Source organism: Triticum urartu, chromosome 6A (assembly GCF_056163025.1).
Source record: "Triticum urartu cultivar PI428250 chromosome 6A, HENAU_Tu73, whole genome shotgun sequence".
Lineage (NCBI taxonomy): Eukaryota > Viridiplantae > Streptophyta > Magnoliopsida > Poales > Poaceae > Triticum > Triticum urartu.
In genome coordinates this window covers 514,673,053-514,698,145 of record NC_141878.1, presented here as the reverse complement: position 1 = coordinate 514,698,145, position 25,093 = coordinate 514,673,053, and the positions used below count along the sequence as shown (strand labels likewise).

The following is a 25,093-nucleotide window of genomic DNA, read 5'->3' as shown; positions in this document are numbered from 1 at the left end:
GGCACACATGGAAGCAAATATGTGTCTCCACAAGAAGCAAATCTGTGCCTCTCGTGACGTTTCTTTTTTCCTTTTTCGAGTGGCTCGTGAAAACAAACATGTGCCTCTCGTGGAAGCCAAAAAATGTGTTATTTTTCACGCATTTTTTAAATTGTTTTTTTCTCTAAAATCTAGGGGAAACCGGGCAAAAGTCGAAAACCCCCAAAAAAATCACAAAAATTAATCTAAACCTCAAAAACATGTAAAGGAAAAAAATCCCAAGGAAGCTCCTAGCACGCGACATGTGCAGCGGCCGAGAACGCGTCAAATGGCGTACTCTCAGCCCACCAAAAATGCCCCATGCGGGGCTCTCGCAAAGGGCACCCCTTAATTAGTAACTCTCCAATATCATGTGCACCCGCACACATATACTCATAACCTCCTCGCACAAACTAGCAGTACAATTCTAAATTTCAGACCACACGGTTGGTAAAAAATGATACCACACAATTCCTATAAATTCCGGAAGTCATATAGATTTATTCATGAGTTGCCTCGCATTATTCTCTAACTATCTCTTTAATTAATACTCCATCAAAATTCCTTTTGTTGAGTAGCTGTTTTATGGAACTAATGATTATTGATTATTGGCGCTCTGAATAAACATTCTCATGTTGCCTTTTCAGTCGGCAGCTATGCCTAATGTCAGTGTCATCGATCGGTACCAGTGAGTGCATGGGATTACTGTTCCCTGGTCTTCCCGGATCACACCCCAACTACGCCTAGCTAGCTACTGATGTGGATTTCTCTAGCCGGTAGTTAGCAAACACATCGGCCGGTACCTCATCACACTGCCATGCGGTACTCAACGACTATTCAAACCCATTTGTGAGCACCATTTTTTTCGAAGGGAGAAGGAGATGCCATTGCCATCACACTGTCATGGCTCTTTTTGGCGCGCATGTTGCTTTGCCGGTGGGCATGGGAGAGCAGTGTGGTGCACCGAGTTGTCCTTGTCGAAGAGCTAGCGTCGGGTTATTGTAATAGCAGTTAGCTAGCTCACTCGTGCCAAACCGGCGTTGGTGTCACGGCCCGGGACCGGGGTGGTGGATCGATCTGGTGTTGACGTTGTCGGAAGGAACGTACGGGAAGCTCAGCGCTTGGTGTGCACTGTGGCATACGAGTACGTTTTTGTGCGCGTGTTGCTGTCGATGCGTGTTTAGCCACGTACTAGTATGGAGGTTGTGTGCCGCTCAAGACACGTTCGTAGGGAAGAAAAGCCTGCATACTTACTAGGTCAAAGCTGGCAATGATGGCGCACTCGTGATTTGATTGGCCGTTCGTTAATTAGTCCATAAGTACCGTCTGATGAAAGCCCGGACTTTCCATTATGGATGATATCACCATCATGGGTCATGCATGGCTGCGTGTGTCGGTGTTATAGTGTGGCGGGATTAGGGGTGGAAACGGATCAGATGTTACTAGAATACAGATACATATCGGACGTTCCTCGATTCAGAAGGAATACGAATAATAGCGACATATATTGCTTAAGAAAGTTAGTCGATAGCTATGTGACATGAAATAATCTACTTGCAACACACAATAAGTCAATGGCAAATAGGTTTACGAATAAATACTACTTTAAGGGCAACGGCAACCCGCAAATTTTCTTCACATTCGTTTGCGGACAGGAGGAGACCAGTCCGCGGAAACAGATGCGAGAGGACGCCATCCAACCGTAGCCGCATACATTTTTACAACAACAACTCAAACCAATTGAACGAAATTCGTGCAAACACGGCTGGATTTCATATAAACATGACGGATTTCATATGAAAATGCCGGATTTTCATATAAACATGACGGATTTCAGTACATTTACATCGACTAAGCGGTGCTAGTTCGGCTCTGGAGGTATAATAATACCTAATCCAAATGGTCGCCCGCGGATCCCTTTGTCTTCCTCATGTCTGGCAGCCCGATCACCGACTGTCGGGAGCCTCGGAGGTATATGCTTCAGCGTAAAAGATGGCTCGCTTCCCCACCGCTCATCGGAGTGGAACCCCCGGCTGATGCTTCAGCGGAAGGGGAAGGCAACGCCTCCGCTTCCGTGGAGCCCATGTGGAATCGACGGAGGTCCTCGCAAGAGAAGAACTAGGCAAAACATCGGCTGTGTACGCCGGCGTCGCCTCGGTGGTGGCCTTCATGGGACCCAGAAGGCGGCGGCCTCCTATGTTCTACTTCTCCTTGATGATGGTGGCGGACGCGGAGGCGCTGGCCACCAACTCGTCACTCTCTGCGCACCCGGCTTCTGTCTCTGCCTGCATGGCGCGGTCGCAGCGCAGGCACGGGAGGCACAGTACGACGCGGTAGCAATGACACCCGTGTCGCCGTACTCCCCGTTGTCCCGGCTTGGCGCAACTCGCCACTCATCATCGAATGGGCCTAGAGCGGCAAGTTGCTAAACCACGCGCCGGCTTGGGACGACAACTTGCTCCGTCAGGTCAGGTGCGGGAGGTGGAGTAGCGAGCTGCCTCGCTTGTATCCGTCCGGCTCGGCAGGCCACCCAGCCGACTTATATGCCGGAGAACTGCTCTTCGGAAGCCATCAGAAGAATGGTGAAGGAGGAGGTGGGGGAGTGGCGGAGGATGAGATTCTTGCCGTGCGTCTGGCCTCGTTTAAATAGAGGGCGGATGGGAGAAGCTTGGCTGGTGTTGTGTTTAATACAGGCCCGCTCATGAACAGACATGTGCTCGAAGTAGGTTTCTCGCCTTCCACGTGGGTTTTAATGAAGGCGTATAAATACGACGAGGAGGCGTGTTCAGCCGGACGTGCAGCAGACGGCGCCCTCGGTCAGCGCGCCGCTTCAATGGCGGAGACAGTGTTAGGTCGCGTCTGCTCTAAGCTGCCTTCAATGCGGAGCGGCGCGCTCTACAGCGACATGAAGGCGGGCAGCTGGCGCCGGGCGGGCGCGCGCGGGAGGGCACAAGGTTTTTTGGTGGACCAAGGCGGTCAAAAGTGGGTTTGGGATATGTCCGGACTCCCGCAAACTTCTCTCACTTTTGTCTCCAATTTGTGGGAGAAATCGCGTCCGGACCACCCCGCGGACCGATACAGGTCGGCGTTGGATGGCGTCCATGGTCCGGACAGTGCGATCCAGACGGTTGACAGTGTGGTCCGAAGGGTTACGGGAGGTTTGAGGGTTGGCGTTGAAGATGCCCTAATGCATAATAATTTGATTTTTTTTGCAAGTAATAATTTGATATTTCAGCAAAGAATAAATTTGACCATTCATTTGGATTTTATGTTGGATAATTGGCCTATTGTGTCTAGAATTTTGAAAATTACCTTCTATAATCTTGTTCGGATATGTATTCACTTTCATATCCATATTTCATATTTGTGTCAAAATCTCATAACGTGTTTCTTTACTTTTTAAATAATTCCGGATACAGATAATTTTTGTTTTCCCTTTCACCCCACAAAAAAAAAGTTCAGTTGCGGATGTTTTGAATATGAATAGGCATTTTCTCGAATATGAATATCGGATATGTCAGATTATTCACTTCCAGTTTCCGCCCCTAGATGGTATCATGTCAGTTTGTTAGGATCCCCCATTGGTCCACATGATCGAGGTGGGTGGTCATATAATGGGAAAAGAACCCGAGAAATTAAGTGAGGTCGTGGATGGAGCCACTCTCAAGAAATTATGAAAGACAGGTCGAGCCAACTTCAAAGCGAGAGGTTGATATCAGGAAAGTTATAAAAGCTTCAAAGTCATGCTGCTCGTCTCACCCAGCCAGTCAGCCACAGGCAGTGCAACACATCGGCACGCTCGGCACGATACTTGAGCGACCAGATCACCCCAGCGCGGTGTCCAGTGCCCCGATCGAGAACGAGAAGAGAGAAAAGCGAGGCTACAAGGAGATCATGGGCAAAGGCGTTTCTCCACCGCAGCCCAACCCGATCGATCAGGGATTGCCGGTTGAAAAGTTGCACCATGTATCGACCGACACGACTCCCTCGAGGCCTCGATCGACTGCCTACCTTGTTATTCGTCGAGCTCCATCCATCACGCCCGGTCATGACCGAAGTAAAATCGGACGCAGCTTCAGTGACGTTGTGAAGCGAAGTCACGCAGCGCCTTAGCCCACTATATCAGCCACTCATTGTACATCTGATGGACAGGATTCACTCAAGGCAAAAAAGGCCCAGCTTCAGCAGTTTCAGCGGAAAAGACGAGGCGGGGCGAGGTGTTTTGGCGGGGCGTCATCCAGTTCTCCCGCGCGGCGGCGAGGGTTTGGCGGGAGCGCCACCTTCGAGAGCCTGAGAGAGACAGAGGCGAGAGGCGCCGCTGTGGAGGAGAGGTTGAGATTTGTTCCGTCCAGAGCAGAGGAGTTCGTCACGCCGCATTCATTGGAGAGAAAGTAGGGCGGCCTCGCGCCGCCGCGGAGGCGACGGGGAGGAGGGCCTCGCCGCACCGGAGCTTCTGAGAAGATACAGCGCGGCCGCAGATTTTCGTTCACCTGATCTGCCCCTGGATTCCACCGAGAAGATATAATCGTCGTTCGCCTGAGGTAATTCTGATTTTAGTTGAATTTTACTGCAGCCAAGCTCAGACCGTGAGCACCTAATTATTCAGAAGTTGAGATGATGCTTTCACTAGTAGTAATGCTTTGGATTTTTTTACGGGATTACATGGTTATGCAAGTTGTAGTAATTCTTTTGACCAGTCCGGATCACACACACCAGATATAAATACATGGTTGTGCAATTTCAGATCACTCACCACACACGCAACACCCCAGATATTCAGAAGTAGAATAATCTGAATTTTTGTTAGTATGTGAGTTTCAAATTGTAGTAATCTGGTGAAAGAACACTAACTAACACTACAAATTGTTTAGGGAGTTTCAAGTTCTGATTTGGTGAAAGAACACTAACTAATATTCAGATATACTAGTAGTGCAATATTAGTATTAGTAATTGTTTCAGATTTGCATCTAGACTATTAGTTGGTGTTGTGCAATTTAGTCGGCTGATTATATGTGTTGGCAATGGCAGATTAATAAGGTGGTGTGCAATGGCGCAATCTGATAAGGGGATGCCTCAAATTGGCATGATATTCAAAAGTCAAGTGGAGTCTTGGTTGTTTTGGGTAGCATATGGTGGTCGTGTAGGCTTTGATGTGAGGAAAAGGTACACCAATGTGAGCAAATTTGATGGTAAGGTAACTTCCTGTAGACATGTTTGTGCCAATGAAGGTCATCGGAAAAAAACGCAAAGAGAATCCATTCGGAAGTGCTTTAGAGCTGAGACAAGAACTGATTGTAAAGCTCGAACGACTCTTACATTGGATCGAGAGTCTGGAAATTTGGAAGTCACGGATGTAGTTATTGAACATAATCACTTGCTTCACTTGCCACAAACCCGCCACCTCATGGTGTCCCAAAGGAAAATTTCAGAATTTCAAGCATATGAAATTGAAGCCGCAGATGATTCTGGAATTAGGCCTAAAGCTGCATATGAGCTTGCTACTCGTCAGGTTGGCGGACCACTTAATCTCAGCTACACTTGTCGAGACCACAGAAATCTTTTGCAAAGCAAGAGGCAAAGAGAGCTTGCTTTTGGTCAGTCAGGCAGCATGTTAAAGTACTTTCGTGGAAAAGTTGCTGAAAATCCATCATTTCAATATACTTTGCAACTAGATTGCGAGGAGAATATATCAAACATTTTCTGGGCTGATGCTAAAATGATGTTAGACTATGCACACTTTGGCGATGTTGTCACATTTGACACTACTTTTGGTACAAACAAGGAATATAGGCCATTTGGTCTTTTTCTTGGGCTCAATCAGTTTAGGGAGACTACAGTTTTTGGTGCTGCACTAATGTTTGACGAAACATTTGCCTCATTCAAATGGCTCTTTGAAACCTTCCTAGGTGCGCATAATGGAAGGCAACCTAGAACTATTTATACCGATCAAGATTATGCAATGGGTAGAGCTGTAGAGGATGTGTTCACAGAAGCATATCATGGACTGTGTACATTTCACATAATGCAAAATGCTGTGAAACATCTATCTCCAATTAAGGGTGAAGATGAAGACGAGGGTGAAGAGAAAGAGGAGGGTGAAGGCAAAGATGAAGATGAAGAATCACATATTCTCACTGATTTTAGTGCTTGTATGTATGGCTATGAGGACAAGGTTGAGTTTGAAGAAGCATTTGCCAACATGAGGTTAAAGATGCATAAGCAAACTTGGTTCGATAGTATCTACAAGGTAAAAGAAAAGTGGGCTGAATGTTTTATGAGAGATGTCTTCAGTTTGGGAGTGAGAAGTACACAATTAAGTGAGAGCTTCAACAATTCATTGAAGAACCATTTGAAATCTGATTTTCATATTGTTAGATTTTTAAAGCATTTTGAAAGGATAGTGGAACAAAAAAGAAACAAAGAGCATTTTAAAGCATTTTCATATTGTTCTAATATGTAGAAGTTGGTTAGATGAAACTTTGGGGGTTAACTATAGTTATCCGATGGTATTTTGGTGGCTAACTATAGTCTTTTGTGGCCTAAGTGTACAAGTGAAATGGCCTATTATGTAACATACTTGGATGGTTATTCATCAATAGTACTTGTTGCTACAGAATTTGAATGGTATGGTTCAGACTATCAATCTCAAGTGCTTGAATATTTGTGCTACAGAGTTGTACGAATGCTAAGTGCTTGCAAATTTCAAGGTTGTGATACAGTGTTTCTTTCTCTGTTTGCTTCAGACTTCTGATATGTAGTGCTTGCAGTTTTCAATGTTGTATAGATTATACACTGAAGTTAATTGCTTGCAATTTTCAATGTTATACTGTAATACTTTCCCTTGTATAATGGGACTACTGTTCATTTCATATTATGCTCAACATCAGATATTTTCTGTGTGAAAATATTAAGTCTGGAGAGTGTCCAGTGCCTCACTGTTTTACTCACATCACTGTAAATGAAAACTACCAAGACTGGGCCTTTTTGCCTTGAGTGAATCCTGTCCATCAGATGTACAATGAGTGGCTGATATAGTGGGCTAAGGCGCTGCGTGACTTGGCTTCACAAAGTCACTGAAGCTGCGTCCAGTAAAATCACATGTACTACTACCTGGATTCGATCCGCGGCTGGCGCAACGACAATCGGGGCCTGGCGACAGGGGGGTCCGGCCGTCGGCACAGTGCCCTGATAGGCTGTGATAGTATATGGCTACAATCCGTTCTTCCTGTTTGCCGATAGGCGACGCGCGTGGTCCTGCATGTTGCATGGAGTGGTAGCTAGGGCCCACCCCTTGAAAATCAGGGGAGGAGAAGAGTTAGTTAGGAAGTTTAGGTAGATGCAGCATTATCGTAGCTAGGGAGCGGGAAGCCGCCAAGCCGGCCCCTCGAACTAGCATAAGAGCATCTCCAACAGCCGTGTAACAAGCCGCGCGCTAAAAACTCATTTGCCGTGTGCCGTTGGTCTGGTTTGACGCGGCCAGCGCTGCCTCCAGTAGCCACGTTAAAATTGAGCGCGCGCGCGTAGCTCCAGCGGCCGCGCAAAAATGCTGCACGCGATAAACATTGCGTGCATTTTTAAAACCATAAATAAAAATCATAGAAAAAAAACGACACATAGATATTTTACATAGTTCCATAGCATAGATAGATAAAAAAGCTACGGTGCAACGACATAAAACTACTGGATAGTGCAACTACAGCCTACTCCCAGTCGTCGTCACCATCATCATCATCTCCATCCTCGCTGGTCTGGTCCGAGGTATCGAGCCACATGTCCTCCCAACGATCATCATTAGACGTAAAGATCGTCTGCCCACCATTTTGAACGATATCGCACTGCAATATTGCCAGGGCCTTCCGCCGACGCCTGTCCAACTGCTCATCGCGGCGCTGAAAGGATCGATATGGTTGACTAGAGAGGGGGTGAATAGGCAACTACCAATTTTTTACTTTTTTTTACCAAATTAAACTTTGCATCAAAGTAGGTTGTCTAGATGTGCAACTAGGTGAGCAACCTATATGATGCAATAACAACAAGCATAGAAGCAAGCAAGAGAAGTAACACTAAAGAGCTTGCACAAGTAAAGGTAAGAGATAACCAAGAGTGGATCCGGTGAAGACGAGGATGTGTTACCGAAATTCCTTCCTTTTGAGGGGAAGTACGTCTCCGTTAGAGCGGTGTGGAGGCACAATGCTCCCCAAGAAGCCACTAGGGCCACCGTATTCTCCACACGCCCTCACACAATGCGAGATGCCGTGATTCCACTATTGGTGCCCTTGAAGGCGGCGACCGAACCTTTACAAACAAGGTTGGGGCAATCTCCACAATTTAATCGAAGGCTCCCAACAAAACCACGAAGCTTCACCACAATGGACTATGGCTCCGTGGTGACCTCAACCGTCTAGGGTGCTCAAACACCCAAGAGTAACAAGATCCGCTAGGGATGAGTGGGGGAATCGAAAATCCCTTGGTGGAAGTGTAGATCGGGGCCTTCTCAACCACTCCCGAGTAAATCAACAAGTTTGATTGGCTAGAGAGATAGATCTGGCGAAAATGGAGCTTGGAGCATTTAATGGAGTTTGAGCAATAAATGGAGCTTGAGGAGGAAGAGGTAGGTCAAAGAGAAAAAGAGGACCCCCTTTTATAGTGGGGGCAACAATCCAACCGTTGACCCTCACCAACCAGCCCCGTACAGGGCGGTACTATCGCTAGGTCAGCGGTACTGCCGCACCAGCCAGCGGCACTGCCGCGCAGAGGAGACTAGTAGGGAATAGGACCCAACGCGGTACTACCGCGGTGGTAGGGGCGGTACTACCGCTCCTGAAACGGTACTACCGCCTCTACAACCGCAACTAGTGCCGCAAAACCCAACACGAGAAAAAGACCCCTCGAGTCGAGGCGGTAGGAGCCAGACAGCCCAGCGGTACTACGGCAGCGGGGTCACGGGCGGTACTACCGCTGTGGAGCGGAACTGCCGCTTGTGACCCTTCGGCCGTACTACCGCTGGTAGTGCGGTACCACCGCTGGGACACAGAAGAGAGAGAGAAAGAGAGAGAGAGAGAGAGAGAGAGAATCTCTCCAAAGAGGCTGAGGACGAGGCGGTGGTGCCAGGCACCCCAGCGATACTACTGTTGTGGAGTCACGGGCGGTACTACCGCTATGGAGCGGTACTGCCGCTTGTGGCTCCTCAGCGGTACTACGGCTGGGTTGCGCGGTACTACCGCTGGGACCCAGACAAGGACAAAGAGAAGTGGAGAGATCTCTACAATGGAATGGAAAAGCTCGGAGGGTGAGAAGCTGATGTGTACGTGCTGATTCCACCCATGCAATACCCCAGCGGACCCCCTCTTGATAGTACGGTGCCCTCTACGCAACTAGTCCACCGAGAAAGAAACGAAAGAGCTACACCGTCTTGAAAGACACTTCAAAGGGAAGAAAACGTCTCGTGCCAGGGGTGAATCTGTGAACTATTCAAAGCACATGATTAGTCCGCAAACATGTTGTCATCAATCACCAAAACTACCTTGAGAGAAATATGCCGTAACAATCTCCCCCTTTTTGGTGGATTGATGACAACTAGGGATTTGCGCAAGGAAAAGAAATAAATGTAAGAAAACTAAGAACTACAAAATATAGACGGGCTCCCCCAGAATGTGTGCACCTAGTTAGAGGAGCATTTGGAAAGCAAGACACACACATCCGGATCAACACTCCCCTTATATTTTATAGTCCAACAATACTAAGCACAAGATATATGAGAGAAGAGTATAAAACAGGACAAGCATGCAACTCATAATAAACTACAGTACTGAATAGACATAAGTAATAAGGTAGCGATAGGGAGCATATGTCTCACACCATATGTCTAGAACTTAGGTCTCACAGGCACCAAACCAAACCAAACAAAGACACCGAGAGAACACACAAGAAAACACAAGACGACACACACACACTCAAAGCACGGCAACAACACAAATCCCTACACTCTCTCCCCCTTTGGCAGCGAGACACCAAAAAGGGCAAAGAGTGACGCTACGACTCCAAGTGATGGGAAGATGAGGAACTCGAACATCACATCTTAGCGTGATCGTCTGCATCTTCATCGTGGGTCGAAAACTGCTCGGCATCGGAGTCGGTCCAAGGGCAATGCTGATGAATCCATTCCTCCTCTTCAGTGATCTGACCCTCAGAACCACTGGCAACTGTCGCTCCCATCTGACGCATGAGCTCCTTGTGGCGCATCCTGGCATGCTTCTCCGCCACATGAGTCATGTACTGACCATGAGACTCCATGCAGAAAAGATTCTTCATCTTGCGTTTAAGCTTCTGTGCCCACGACGGTTCTGTACTAGAGGGCCCAAAGTCCTCCTCGTGATCATCAGTGGCAGCCCCACCCTCGGTCCCCATGGCAGCAGCAGCAGACAGACCCCCTGTTTGAGGCACTGGGGTGACCCAATTGTCCTTCTTCCTCGGACACTTGATCTCATGAGAAACCAAGTCTCCAGTTTCTAGCAACACTCTGGGATAGATCTGTGCCCAGGCCCTCTCAATGAGCCTCATGATGAATGGACCATATATCGGGCACTTGCGCTCAGACACGGCAAAGAGAAGTTCAGACCACATGACATGAGAAATATCCAGGCTCTCTCCAGTGTTTGCTTCCTTCTCATGCTGACAGAACAGAAGCATGTCCACGAGATAAGAGTGGACCATATCCAGATTCCCGATGCGAGGAAAGAGAGTCTCACGGAAGATACGATGAAGAATGTCTAGATACGGAGACAACTCATAGGTTTTCTTCTTAGTCACTAGGTGAACTTTCACAGTGCAGTAGGGCCAAAGGGCTTGCTTGTGGGTGGACGTATCATTGCGGTGAGGGCGGAAACCGACTGGAGTCTCAAGCCCGTGATCCACCACATCAAGTAACTCCATGAAAGCCTTCCACTTGACGGAAAGCAGCTTGCATTGGTCATCCATGTCAGAGTTCTGTTGACATCTGTCCCAAGATGAACGGTGGCAAAGAATTGGGCCACCAAATCTGCATCGAAATCCTTGTTGAATTGCATGATCCTGAGAATGTTCAGCTGAGTGCACATCTGAAGGGCTTCACCAAAGTACTCCGGGTCCTTCTCCATAGCATCAATGTCAATGGAGCGAACATCAACAAAGAGATTCTTCTTGGCCTTGATCACATCAAAATAGATGGCAAACTGAAAACGGTTCCAGAACGGGCGGTTGACCAAAGTGGGTTCTTGGTCCACCTCATAGGGATTGCGGCGACGCTTTTCCCAAAACTCCTTGTTGGTCATCTTAGTCACAATCTTCCCCTTTGCTTGTTGGCGGATCTCTTCGATTGCTGAGGAGGTGGAGGAACACTTGCGGATGCACTTGCTGGAGGCGGTTGGGTGCTCGAGGAACCACCGACTGGCTCAGAGGTGCGGTAGCATTTTGATGTTGCACGCCCGGGGTTGATACGGCGAGCTTGATGCTCAGAATGGTCATCACCTGGAGCCAAACACAAGAACACGCAAAACAACCAGAAAGCACGAGCATAAGCCAACAAACACAACAAAAAGGATCAAGGTAAGGCAGGAATATGATGGAATTTGGCATGCAGCGGTAGTACCGCACCAAAGAGAGCGGTAGTACCGCACCAAAGAGAGCGGTAGTACCGCTCGAGGTCAAGCGGTAGTACCGCTCCAACGAGAGCGGTAGTACTGCTTGAGGCGGAGAAACAGCGGTTTCCTACATCACGAGGCGGAAAAACAGCGGTTTCCTACTACCGTGGTCAAATCTGGCACTACCGGCCTGCCAAATTCAAAAATATTCCTACCAAACTCTAATTGAGATAGTCTAGTTGCCTTCTCCAACCAACTCAAGCCTAGATTTAGCCAAAAATCTAGAGATGCAACCACCATTGCCCCTAAGAAACAAGATCTGAAAACAAGACAAAAGGAGAGAAAGAACGGGGGCAATACCGGCATCCATGGCAAGAGAACAAGGTGGGGATCGACTCCACCAAAGGAAATGGAGAGGGACGCCCCGGAGATGGAGATCCGCCGGAGCCCTTCCGCGACGAGTTGAGGCTGGAGAGAGGAAGAGGAAAGAGGGGGCGAAGCGAATGGGTATGGGGGAGAAGAAACCTCCCCCTGCCCCGATATAACCCCCTGGTCCCGTCCCTCAGCGGTAGTACCGTGCTGGGGGGCGGCAGTACCGCTTATGAGCGGTAGTACCGCGCACCACCAGCGGTAGTACCGCCCAGCACGCCACGGCAACCTAACAACATGGCTTTTGCTCGAAGGAAAAACAAAAAAACGGCAAGAAAAGAGAGCACACCAGCAAACGACCAAGACACACCTCTTCAAAAGAGGGCGGTGGCCGAGGCCACCTATGTTTGAGTCAAGAGGTATGGCACCGCGAAGATTTTAACCTTGGGCCCATGACCAAAACTCGCCTTTGAAACACAAGTACCATCAACAATGGCTAAAGTGAAAGACTTGATCAATTTATGCATAATGGGGGGAGGGAGAGTTCATTGAGAGAACAACACTCCCCCTATGTCCATGCCTACACCTAAACTAGACAACAAATTGAGCGTGGTGGGGTGTGCAAGGGTTCAAGCCACATTGCTCGAATCAATGATATTTAGCTCATGCCTTAACTCGCGAAATCTTGCTTCATCCAAGGGCTTCGTGAAAATATCTGCAAGGTTGTCATGAGTGTTGACATAGTTGAGCTCGATCTCTCCTCGCCTAATGTGATCCCGGATGAAGTGATACCGAATCTCAATATGCTTCGTCTTGAAGTGTTGCACCGGGTTGAGAGAGATCTTGATGGCACTTTCATTGTCACACCAAAGAGGCACTTTGTCACAAGTGACACCATAATCCTTTAAAGTTTGCCTCATCCATAGGAGTTGTGCACAACAACTATCGGCTGCAACATACTCCGCCTCAGTGGACGAGAGAGACACACAACTTTGCTTTTTGGAAGACCAACTTACCAAAGAGCAACCAAGGAATTGGCACCCTCCGGAAGTGGACTTCCTATCCACTTTGTCTCCCGCCCAATCGGAATCCGAGTACCCTACAAGCTTGAAGTTTGATCCTCTTGGGTATCATAAGCCAAAGTTTGGGGTATGAGCCAAATATCGAAAGATTCGTTTGACCGCCACATAGTGACTTTCCTTAGGTGTGGCTTGAAACCGTGCACAAATTCCCACACTAAACATGATTTCCGGTCTAGATGCACAAAGGTAAAGCAAGGATCCAATCATGGAACGATATACCTTTTGATCCACCACTTTACCATTGAGATCTAAGTCAAGTTGGCACTTGGTGGGCATTGGAGTGGAGGCCGGCTTGACGTCACTTAGCTTGAATCTCTTGAGCATGTCTTGAGTGTATTTGGATTGATTGATGAAGGTTCCTTCTCTTCTTTGCTTCACTTCGAACCCTAGAAAGAACTTCAACTCTCCCATGGAGGACATCTCGAACTTTGAGGTCATGAGAGCGGCAAATTCCTCATTGAAAGCTTTGTTAGGAGAACCAAAGATAATGTCATCAACGTATAATTGGCACACAAACAACTCCCCTTTGACCTTCTTGGTAAAAAGAGTGGGGTCGATTAGCCCAACTTCAAAACCACGGTCTTGTAACAACTCGGTAAGGTGGTCATACCACGCACGTGGGGCTTGTTTAAGGCCAAAGAGTGCCTTATCGAGTTGATACACATGATCGGGAAAGTAGGGATCCTCGAACCCGGGGGGTTGCTTGACGTAAACCAACTCATTAATAGGACCATTAAGAAAAGCACTTTCCACATCCATTTGTTGTAACTTAAAGTTATGATGAGAAGCATATGCAATCAACATGCGAATGGATTCAAGACGAGCAACGGGAGCAAAGGTTTCACCGTAGTCGATACCCTCGACTTGGGAGTAGCCTTGTGCTACCAAACGAGCCTTGTTGCGAATGATAATCCCATGGGCATCTTGCTTATTCTTAAATATCCACTTGGTTCCTATGACATTGTGATTCCCGGTTGGTCTTGGCACCAATCTCCACACTTTTTTGCGCTCGAAGTTGTTGAGTTCTTCATGCATGGCATTGAGCCAATCCGGATCTTCTAGCGCTTCATAGACCTTGTGGGGTTCCACACAAGAGACAAACGCGTGATGCTCACAATAATTTGCTAATTGTCTATGAGTGCTTACCCCCTTTCTTAAGCTTCCAAGCACATTCGTCATGAGATGATCCTTGGTGGAGAGCTTGGAAGCAACCTTGGCGGCACGACGCTCTAATTCCTCCTCAGGGGTGAGATGAGGAGTAGTCACTTGATCATCTTGAGCGTCGTCTTGGGCTTGTTCTTGTTCTTGAACTTGCTCGGAGGAGAGAACTTGACCTTGGGCATCACTTGATGAGTCAACACCGTCTTGAGCGTGATCTTGCCCTTGGTCATGTTCTTGAGGATGAGGGCCTTCATGCTGTTCTTCGGAAGCGTGTGGGCCTTGGGTTGGTGATGGCTCCACTTGAGTGGAGCTTTGTCCTTCTCCTTCGGCCACAAGGGGTTCCTCAATGGGTAGGATAAAGCCAACACCCATTCTTCTTATGGCTTGGGGAGGAATTTCATCACCTACATCACAAGTGCCACTTTGCTCCACTTGGGAGCCGTTATTCTCATCAAACTCCACGTTACACGTCTCCTCAATAAGTCCCGTGGATTTATTGAGGACACGGTAAGCATGAGAGTTTGTAGCATAGCCAACAAATATGCCTTCATAAGCTCTAGCCTCAAATTTAGACAACCGAACACCTTTCTTGAGAATGAAACACTTACACCCGAATACCCGGAAGTACTTGAGATTGGGCTTGTTATCGGTGAGTATCTCATATGGAGTCTTGTTCAAGCCCTTGCAGAGGTAGAGCCGATTGGATGCATGACACGCGGTGTTGATGGCTTCGGCCCAAAAGTTGTACGGAGACTTGAACTCTGCCATCATGGTCCTTGCCACACCCATCAACGTCCGGTTCTTCCTCTCCGCAACACCGTTTTGTTGAGGGGTGTAGGGTGCGGAATATTGATGCTTGATTCCCTCATCACTAAGAAATTCATCCAAGGTGTAGTTCTTGAACTCGGTGCCGTTGTCACTTCTTATTGTCAAGATCTTTGCATTGTGTTGATGTTGTGCTTCATTTGCAAAGTCAATGACGGTTTGTTGGGTCTCGCTCTTCCTCTTGAAGAAATACACCCACGTGTACCTTGAGTAGTCATCCACAATCACCAAGCAATACTTCCTACCTCCAAGACTATGGAAGGAAGGAGGCCCAAAGAGATCCATGTGAAGGAGCTCCAAAGGCCTCTTCGAATAAATGACAGTCATGGGAGGGTGAGCCTTCTCATGTAGCTTTCCTTCGATACAGGCACTGCAAGCTCGATCTTTAGCAAAACTGACATTCGTTGTCCACGGACATGGTCCCCCTTGAGGAGACTTTGCAAAGATCTCATATTGACATGGGCTAAACGGCGATGCCAAAGCCACCCCACATCAACTTTAGCCATTAGGCATGTCACGGTTTTAGTGGGTTGCTCCGAAAAGTTAATCATGTATAGACCGTTCTCGACATGCCCAACAAAGGCTACTTTAAGAGTCTTGCTCCACAAGAGGGCCACGATATCGATATCAAAGAAAGTGGCAAAGCCCATGATTGCAAGTTGACGAACCGAAAGTAAATTGTATGCAAGGGACTCAACAAGCATGACCTTCTCGATCGTGAGATCATGAGAGATGACCACCTTGCCAAGTCCCAATACCTTAGAAGATGAGGCGTCACCCCACTCGACATTGGTGGGCATATATAGAACCTTGTGCACATCCACCACCAAGTCCTTGCTTCCGGTCATATGATTTGTAGCTCCGCTATCGAGCAACCATGATCCCCCACCGGAAGCAAACACCTACAAGAGATCAATACTTGGTTTTAGGTACCCATTTTGTAATGGGTCCTTTGATGTTAGTAACAAGGGTCTTTGGAACCCAAATAGACCATTCAATGTACTCATGAAGAGAACCAACAAATTTGGCATAAACATGTCCATCACTAGCACGGCATAACACATAAGAAGGGTTAAAATCGCCGGCTTTATTGGGAGGGGTGGCATTGCCCTTCTTGACATTGCCGCCCCTTGTAGTGTTCTTTTTCTTCTCCTCGGAGGCACTCTCTCCCTCCTTCACAAAGGTTTGCATGAGAGGAGGTGGTCTTTTGGTCTTGTCATTCTTCTTCTTGTTCCTGGAGTCGGGCACGTACCCAACCCCTTCCTTGGCCACAACTCCCTTTTGGTTGATCAAGAGATCGTTGAGGTTCTTCTTGCCTTGTATGCAAGTCGCAAGACCTCTCTCAAGTTGCTCCTTCAACTTAGCATTTTCCTCAACAAGATGTATATGCTCACAACACGGGTTAGTAGCATTTGCATTGTCAATTAAAACCATATGAGGAAATGTTGCTTTCTCCTTAGTTAGCTTCACTTGGAGTTGATCATGAGACTCCTTGAGACTAGCGTGAATACCCTTCAAGGCCTTGTGGGCCTTGTCAAGTATATCAAACTCCTCTTTGAGTCTAGGAAGATCAACCCCGAGTTTGGCCTTCTCGGAATTTAGCACACGAGAACCAATGAGGACATGATCATAATCTTTCTTTAATTTAGCATGATCAACGTTGTGTGACTCCTCAAGAGCCAAACGAAGACCACGCTCTTCCTCAAGAGCATTGGAAAGATCCGAAATCTCATCGGCATATTCACGACTATGCCCTTCCATCTTAGTGATGGTGTTTTCGTGAGCCTCGATCATGTCATTGGCTTCACCAAGTTGTTCCAAGAGAGCAACAAAGTGCTTCTTGGATTTTCCCTTGAGTTTGCCCATAAAGGCCTCAAACTCATTAGCCTCCACATTATCTTCATCAAGTTCATTAATGCTATCCGCCGGAGAAGGATGATTAATGATGGTAGTTTTGATGTTGCAGGTTACCTTGTTGGTGGCTTTAGCCATGAGACACTTGGCGGTGATGCTCTCATTGGGTGAGTCGAAGAGAGATACCCGTGGAGTCGTCGCAATGGCAACGGAGGGCATGGCAACTGACTCATCACTTTCATCATCATCATCATCCTCATTGTACTCTTCTTGTACCACCAATGCCTTGGGAGGAGTCTTCTTGGTGAAGTTGCTCTTGTTGGGGAACGACTTAGCCTTGTCCTTTCGGATGAGCTTGCCACCATTGTCTTCCCTCTTCTCATATAGGCATTCCGCAACAAAATGACTCACGTTGCCACAATTGTAGCAAGTCCTTACACGTTGCTTGCTTTTTGTGCCACTTGAGTTGTTTTTGCTAAAGTTTGGCCTCGAGTTTTTCTTGCTCCAAAATTGCCTTGAAGCAAGTGCCATGTGTTCATGATATGCATACTTCGTATCTTCGGGTTGCTCTCCTCTTCTTCTTCTTCAACGGTGAGCTTGGCCTTCAATGCAAGGCTAGGCCTATTTGCCCTTTGAGAACGAAGCACCGCATTGTTGGCGGTCTTGTCCAAAATGTTCATGGCCACAAACTCATCCAACACTTCGCTTGAGGTCAAAGTGTGGAAGTCCGGTCTTTGACGAATGACGGAGGACATGGCCTTGTGATAGGGCATCATTGCCTTGAGGAATTTTTGCTTGATCCAATTGTCATCCGTGTCCTTGCTCCCGTGATCTCGTAGTGAGACCGCGAGTTTGGTTACTCTCCGATAAAGCTCACGAGGTTCTTCATCTTCTTTCATTGCAAACTCATCGGCCTCATCTTGTACCACTTCATAGTTGGAGCGTTGAATTCTTGCGCTTCCCCGGTAGAGAGAGACAACACAATGCCATGCATCTTTGGCCAAGGCGAAGGGACGAAGATGAGGTAGGTCTTCGGGTGGAATTGCATCTTGAATGATGAAGAGAGCATTCTCATTGAATTGATTGTCCGTGGCTTCTCGAGGAGTGAAGTTGCTTGGATCATGTCGGAGTAAATAGCCATGGGTAGCCTAGCCGGCTTCCCCTGGCCCTTCTGAAAAAATTACGAGCCCGTCCGGCTCTCAAGAATCCAAGACATGGTGCCGCCTTCCCCTTGCTGGCTTTCACCCAGGCCGGCTTTCGGAAGGCGGCCCGACTTTAGCCCTCATGAAGAAAGCCATGGGAGGGCCGACTTCGAGAAGCCGGCCGCGAGAAGGCCGACTCCAAGAAGCCGGCTCCCATAAAGCGGTCGAGACCGTACCCTCAAAGTTTGCATCCACCTAGCGGCGATGTGACGGGGCGTGGCTACAGTGAAGCCTGCCACCCCCGAATCCCGGAGCACGCCTGGCACAGTGCGCCATACGGAGTGGGCATGACCCGTCCGGCGCGGCACTATTGCCATGTTGACCCTGATGTCACCCACAACGGGCCGCCAGCGCGGCCCACGGGCGGTGGGCCCCTTCGGGCAGAGAGACGCCCGAAGGCGGCCAGGCCTCCCCCAGTCGGCCCGAGACGGGGCCGGCTCCCCGCAGCCGGCTCGCTTCCCCCCTCATGGGAGACGCCCCATTAAGGAGACAAGACGCGGTAAGGCTACAGCGATCGCCCGCCGGACGGCGGCACTGTAGCCACGCTTACCTCGACGAAGCCCTCGTCATCAGGTTGAGGCAACAGTAACCAGCCACCGACAAGACCCTTGGCAGTGGGGCCTGCCTGTTGCTAAGGAGTTGGCAGCCGGCGGGACCCACCAGCCGGCGGGCCCCAGCAGTCAGCGCAGAAGCCGGCGAGCGCAGTCACAGACGGCTGGGCCCCGCGCCCAGTCGGATTACCATTGTACCCCCGGGGGGTAGGCCTATATAAACCCCCCGGGGCGCCCATGCAAAGGGTTGGACCCCCAGCTAGTTTTAGACACCACACAAGGAGAAGAAGCAAGCTAGCCGTGCCCTTCTTCCTCCTCCCACCGAACAGCTCAAGGAGCATTGTGTAGCTACTTGTCCATCTAGTGATCATGCGGAGACCCCGCAGAGCAGCAGTAGGGGTGTTATCTCCATGGAGAGCCCCGAAGCTGGGTAAGATTCGCCGGCGTGCATGTCTTCGCCTCATCCCGTTTCCAGGCACCGGCGACGTCTTACTGGCTCCCACAATGATAAGCCACCCGTTGGCATATGTCGCACCTACCACCCGACATTTGGCGCCCACCGTGGGGCCAGGTGCACCGTCGTCCAGAGACCTGTTCTGGACGGGAACCCTCTTCCTCCCCAGCGAGCGTAGCCAGCCCGGCACGCCCGATGGCGCTTGCCACGACGCGCTACAAGGTGTCACTAGCATCTGCGCGGCGAGCAGCCTCGCCAATATCCTCGACGAAACCCTCACCTCCGACGAGCTCGCCTCCGATGCGGGCACCGACCACCTCGCCAACCTCCTCGGCCAGCTCCATGTCTCCAGCGAGCCCGCTGTGGATCTGGAGTCAGTTGGCTCCACCGACCCGATGCCTGTCGACTCCGGCACGGTCTCCTTCGACACCTTCCCCACCAACGTCGCGATCTACAACGACCCGCTTCCTCGGACTGATGGCCGCGATGCTGTCACCACCGAAGTGATGGTCGTCGGCCACGGCGGCCCGGCCAACGAGAGCGCCCACGACGCCCCGCACGCGGCGGCCCATGACTTGTCCACCCCCCTCCCGGCTGATGCCGACGACGAAGCACTGGAGGCGCGCCGCCTCGCCCTCCTCGCAGAGGGCCGGAGGCTGGCTTCCGTGAGACGCCTCACTGAGGCCTACCAGCGCGAAGCTGACCGCGCCGCCTTCGGCACGCCGGCCCCGGGCGGGCCAAGCCGGGCCGGCATTGTCAAGCAACGCGGCGCTGTCATCGCCGACACGCTGGGAATCGACCGCTCGGTCTATGCTACTCCGCTCGAGAACTTGCGTGCCGCCCAGGCGGCCATGGACGAGTTGGACGGCTTGGAGGCCGAAGAACTCCCCCACATGACCCAGCGCATCCAGCAACTGATTGACGCGGCCGCACGGCGGCACGAAGCCGACGCCCGCGTGGGAAGCCCTCCCCCGCGCCGAGATCATGGCGCGACGTCCCGGACACCGACTACGAGCAACGCCCGCGCGCGGCGCGAGAAAGAGCCGGCGGCCAGCCGAAGCCGGACCCGAATCTCCATCGAGCGAGACGCGGACGGCCATCCCCGAGCCATGGAATGGCGGGGCAACCCGCCCCCGCCTCGACCCCGTGGAGAGAGAAATCCCACCCCGCCGCCAATGGCGCACCCGACTCTCAGCGGCTGACTAGGTCGCCGCGAAGGAGTCGGCGAGAACGACGCCCGCCATCGGATCGACCGCCAGGCGCGATCCCTGGCGCTGGAAGAAGAAGACGATGTCGGCCCGCCTTGTTTCGGCCCCCGCATCCGCGACGAGCCTTTCCCCAAAGGGTTCTCGCTCCCAAGAGACACGCCCAAGTACAACGGCTCCGTGAAGCCGGAAGATTGGTTGATCGACTACTCCACGGCGGTCAGCATAGCCAACGGCAACCGGCGCGTTGCCGTGAAGTACGTGCCCCTCATGCTGCAAGGCACGGCGCGGACCTGGCTCAACAGCCTCAAGCCTCTCAGCATCAACAGCTGGCTAGATTTCACCGAAGCTTTCATCCGCAACTTCACCAGCACCTACAAGCGGGCCCCCAAGCCCAGGCAGCTCTCCCTGTGCGTACAGGGCCCAGCCGAGTCCACTCGCAACTACCTCACGCGTTGGGCCGAGCTCCGCAATTCTTGCGAGGGGGTGCACGAAGTGCAAGCCATCGAATACTTCACTGCCGGGTGCCGAGAAGGTACCCTCCTCAAGCACAAGCTCCTCTGCGACGAGCCGACTACCCTCGACGAGCTTCTGGACATAGCAGACAAATACACCACCGCCGACTCTTCGATGAAGACCGAGCTCCGGGTAGACGCGTCCGGGAGAGTACTCAACCCGGCGCCCAAGACGCCGGCAGGGGATTCCGACCGACGCCCACACCCGAACGACCACAAGCGCAAGGGCCCTGCGCCGCCTCCCGCCAGTCAGCAGGTGGCCACGGTCGAAGACGCGCTGCCTGAAGGGCGACCCGCGCCCAAGAAGCCCAAGGGCGGCCGGCCGGCTTGGCAGACGGCTTTCTCCTACGAGCAAACTCTCGACGCCCTGTGCAAATTCCATAGCGGCGCGAAGTCGTCCAACCACACAACCTGGAAGTGCCATTGGCTCACCCGAATCTCTAAAGGCGAGGGGCTCGCGCCGCCTCCGCCTGCCGACCCGCCGCCTCCGGCTCCGCCGCCTCCGGCCGCTCGGCCCACAGTCGGAGCCGTGCACGACGAATTCCCCGACGAGCAAGCAACCTACATCGTATTTACAAGCCAGCTCGAAGACCGGCGCGGCAAACGCCGAGAGCACCAGGAAGTCAGCGTGGTCGCTGCCAACCCCGCCGGACACATGCATTGGTCAGAAAAACCCATCAGCTGGAGCCAGGCCGACCATCCAGAGGTGATGCCGTCTCCCGGATCTTATGCATTGGTCCTGGAAGCCACCCTCGCGACGGACAGACGTGCTGCCCGCTTCTCCCGCGTGCTGATAGACGGCGGGAGCAGCATCAACATCCTGTACCGTGACACCCTAGAGAAGCTAAATGTCAAGACGAAGCAGCTCATGCCTACTCGGACAGTGTTTCATGGCATCGTACCCGGCTTGTCCTGCGCCCTCATTGGCAAGATCAAGATTGATGTACTCTTTGGGGACAAGGAGCATTTCCACCGGGAAGCAATCTGGTTTGAAGTGGTGGACCTGGAGAGCCCCTACCACGCGTTGCTTGGCCGACCCGCCTTGGCCAGGTTCATGGCATGTGACGCCCCCGATTCAATCGTACACTAATCATACACACAAACGTGTACGATCAAGATCAGGGACTCACGGGAAGATATCACAACACAACTCTACAAATAAAATAAGTCATACAAGCATCATATTACAAGCCAGGGGCCTCGAAGGCTCGAATACAAGAGCTCGATCATAGACGAGTCAGCGGAAGCAACAATATCTGAGTACAGACATAAGTTAAACAAATTTGCCTTAAGAAGGCTAGCACAAACTGGGATACAGATCGAAAGAGGCGCAGGCCTCCTGCCTGGGATCCTCCTAACTACTCCTGGTCGTCGTTAGCGGGCATCACGTAGTAGTAGGCACCTCCGGTGTAGTAGGAGTCATCGTTGAAGGTGGCTTCTGGCTCCTGGGCTCCAACATCTGGTTGCGACAACCAGGTAGAAGGGATAGGGGGAAAAGAGGGAGAAAGCAACCGTGAGTACTCATCCAAAGTACTCGCAAGCAAGGAACTATACTACATATGTATGCATTGGTATCAAATGGAATAAGGGTTTCATATGTGGACTGAACTGCAGAAAGCCGGAATAAGGGGGGGGGGTAACTAATCCTGTCGAAGACTACGCTTCTGGCAGCCTCCGTCTTGCAGCATGTAGAAGGGAGTAGACTGAAGTCCTCCAAGTATCATCGCATAACAATAGTCCTACCCGGCGATCCCCTCCTCGTAACCCTGAGAGAGAGCGACCACCGGTTGTATCTGGCACTTGGAAGGGTGTGTTTTATTAAGTATCCGGTTCTAGTTGTCATAAGGTCAAGGTACAACTCCAAGTCGTCCTGTTACCGAAGATCACGGCTATTCGAATAGATTAACTTCCCTGCAGGGGTGCACCACATACCCCAACACGCTCGATCCCATTTGGCCGGACACACTTTCCTGGGTCATGCCCGGCCTCGAAAGATCAACACGTCGCAGCCCCACCTAGGCACAACAGAGAGGTCAGCACGCCGGTCTAAACCTAAGCGCACAGGGGTCTGGGCCCATCGCCCTTAGCACACCTGCACGTTGCGTACGCGGCCGGAAGCAGAACTAGCCCCCTTAATACAAGAGCAGGCTTACGTTCCAATCCGGCGCGCGCCACTCAGTCGCTGACGTCACGAAGGCTTCGGCTGATACCACGACGCCGGGATACCCATAACTACTCCCGCGTAGATGGTTAGTGCGTATAGACCAAATGGCCAGACTTGGATTAAATATCCAGATCTCGTTAAGCGTGTTAAGTATTCGCGAACGTCGACCAGGGCCAGGCCCACCTCTCTCCTAGGTGGTCGGAACCTGCCCTGTCGCTCCGCCTCAAAGATCCACTCGCGGGTGCTCCTCAAGCCGACCCGTCTTTAGTCACCACATGTATCATGTATAAAGTATATAGTATATACCCGTGATCAACTCCCGAGTGATCACGGCCCGATAGTATAGCATGGCAGACGGACAAGGATGTAGGGCCACTGATGGAACACTAGCATCCTATACTAAGCAGTAGGATAGCAGGTAAAGGTAACAACAGTAGTAGCAAGGACAGGCTATGCAGCAGTATAGGATTAACTGTAAGCAGTAACATGCTACACTACGCTAATGCAAGCAGTATAGAGAAGAGTAGGCGATATCTGGTGATCAAAGGGGGGGCTTGCCTGGTTGCTCTGGCAAGAGAGAGGGGTCGTCAACACCGTAGTCGTACGGGGTAGCAGCGGCGTCAGTCTCGGTGTCTAGCGAGAGAAGAGGGGGAAGAAACAATAAATATAATGCAAGCATATGCATAGTGATGCATGACATGACAAGTAGCGGTGCTAGGGGTGCCCTATCGCGGTATGAGGTGATACCGGTGAAGGGGGAAAACATCCGGGAAAGTATTCCCGGTGTTTCGTGATTTCGGGCAGAGGAGCCGGAGGGGGAAAGTTGCGGGTTCGATAGGTTAGGGGTGTGTGGCGGACGAACGGACTGCGTATCCGGATTCGTCTCGTCGTTCTGAGCAACTTTCATGTTGAAAATATTTTAATCCGAGTTACGGATTAAAAGATATGATTTTCTAAAGATTTTATTAATTTCTGGGATTCAATTAATTAATTATTTAATTCGAAAAATGAATTTATGACGTCAGCATGATGTCATGCTGACGTCAGCAGTCAACAGGGTTGACTTGGTCAACCTGACGTGTGGGTCCAGCGGGGCCCACCTGTCATACCCTGTTTAGGCTAATCAGGTTTTAGCTAAACTAATCACAGTTTAATTAGACTAATTAGTTAATTTGATTAATCTAATTATGATTAATTAACTTAATTAATTCCTTAATTAATTAATTAATTAATTATTTTTATTATTATTAATTTTAATTCCCTTTTTTTTATAAAATGTTCTGGGCCGTGGGGCCACCCGGTCAGTGACCCAGGGGCATAACGGGCGCGCGGGCGTGCGGGCGCTGGCGCCCAGCCCGAACGGGCGCACACCCAGGGGCGGCCAGATCCGGCGCGGCACCGGGCGGGGACGCAGCACCAGGGGGGTCGCGGGCGGCCAAGCGCGTGCTCGCGCGGCGAGGCACGGGCGAGGCCAGGAGAGCGCGGGGGCGACCGGAGGCGAGGTCAGGGGGGCTAGCGTCGGCGGTGGCGGACAGCAAGGGCAGGGGCGGGAGCTCGTGACGCGGGGAGCAGGGGAGCGGCCAACGCGAGCGCGCGCGTCGCGCGGGACGCAGCCAACGCGTGCGGTGAAGGGCAAAGCAGGGCTTGGTCGACGCGGGGCACGCCGGCCGAACGCAGCACGGGCGAGGCGAGCGCCGGCGAGAGGGGACGGGGAGAAGGAGGACCGGGGTCCTCACCGAGGGAGCATAGGGCACGGGGCAGCGGTGGTCGAGGGGGGGCGACGGGGACGAGCGGCGGAGCGGGAGGCAGTCCGGCGGGGGAGCGTGCCGGCGCGGTCCAGGCGGCGTGGGGGCGGCGCAGTCGTCGCCGCAGGGTCCGTTCCCCCGATCCGATCTGGATCGGGGAGGAGGGGGAAGAGCGAGGGGGGGCGCGAGTGGGTGGCGGTTCCCGGCGCCGGCGGGCGGCGGCCTCAGGGGTGCGGCGGCTCGGGTGCCCGCACCACCGAGTGTGCGTGCGTGCGTGTGTGGCGGCGGAGTGGGAGGATGAGGGAGACGTGGGGAGAGGAAGTGGGGATC

The 25,093-nt window shown here is 51.2% G+C and overlaps 2 protein-coding genes across 2 annotated transcripts in view; one reads left to right on the top strand and one right to left on the bottom strand.

Moving 5' to 3' along the window:
- The first annotated feature begins 4,170 nt into the window (after positions 1–4,170).
- LOC125514549 (protein FAR1-RELATED SEQUENCE 5) lies at positions 4,171–6,756 on the top strand. Its single transcript, XM_048679888.2, has 2 exons — positions 4,171–4,559; positions 5,047–6,756. The coding sequence occupies exon 2, from the start codon at positions 5,066–5,068 to the stop codon at positions 6,476–6,478; it is 1,413 nt and encodes a 470-aa protein (XP_048535845.1). The 5' UTR covers positions 4,171–4,559; positions 5,047–5,065; the 3' UTR covers positions 6,479–6,756.
- Positions 6,757–7,718: 962 nt separating this feature from the next.
- Positions 7,719–25,093, bottom strand: part of LOC147966005 (uncharacterized) — a 39,710-nt gene continuing 22,335 nt past the window's right edge. Inside the window, exon 2 of the mRNA XM_087530688.1 lies at positions 7,719–7,907. Coding sequence (XP_087386814.1) covers positions 7,719–7,907 — 189 coding nt within the window. The remainder of the gene's footprint in view (positions 7,908–25,093) is intronic.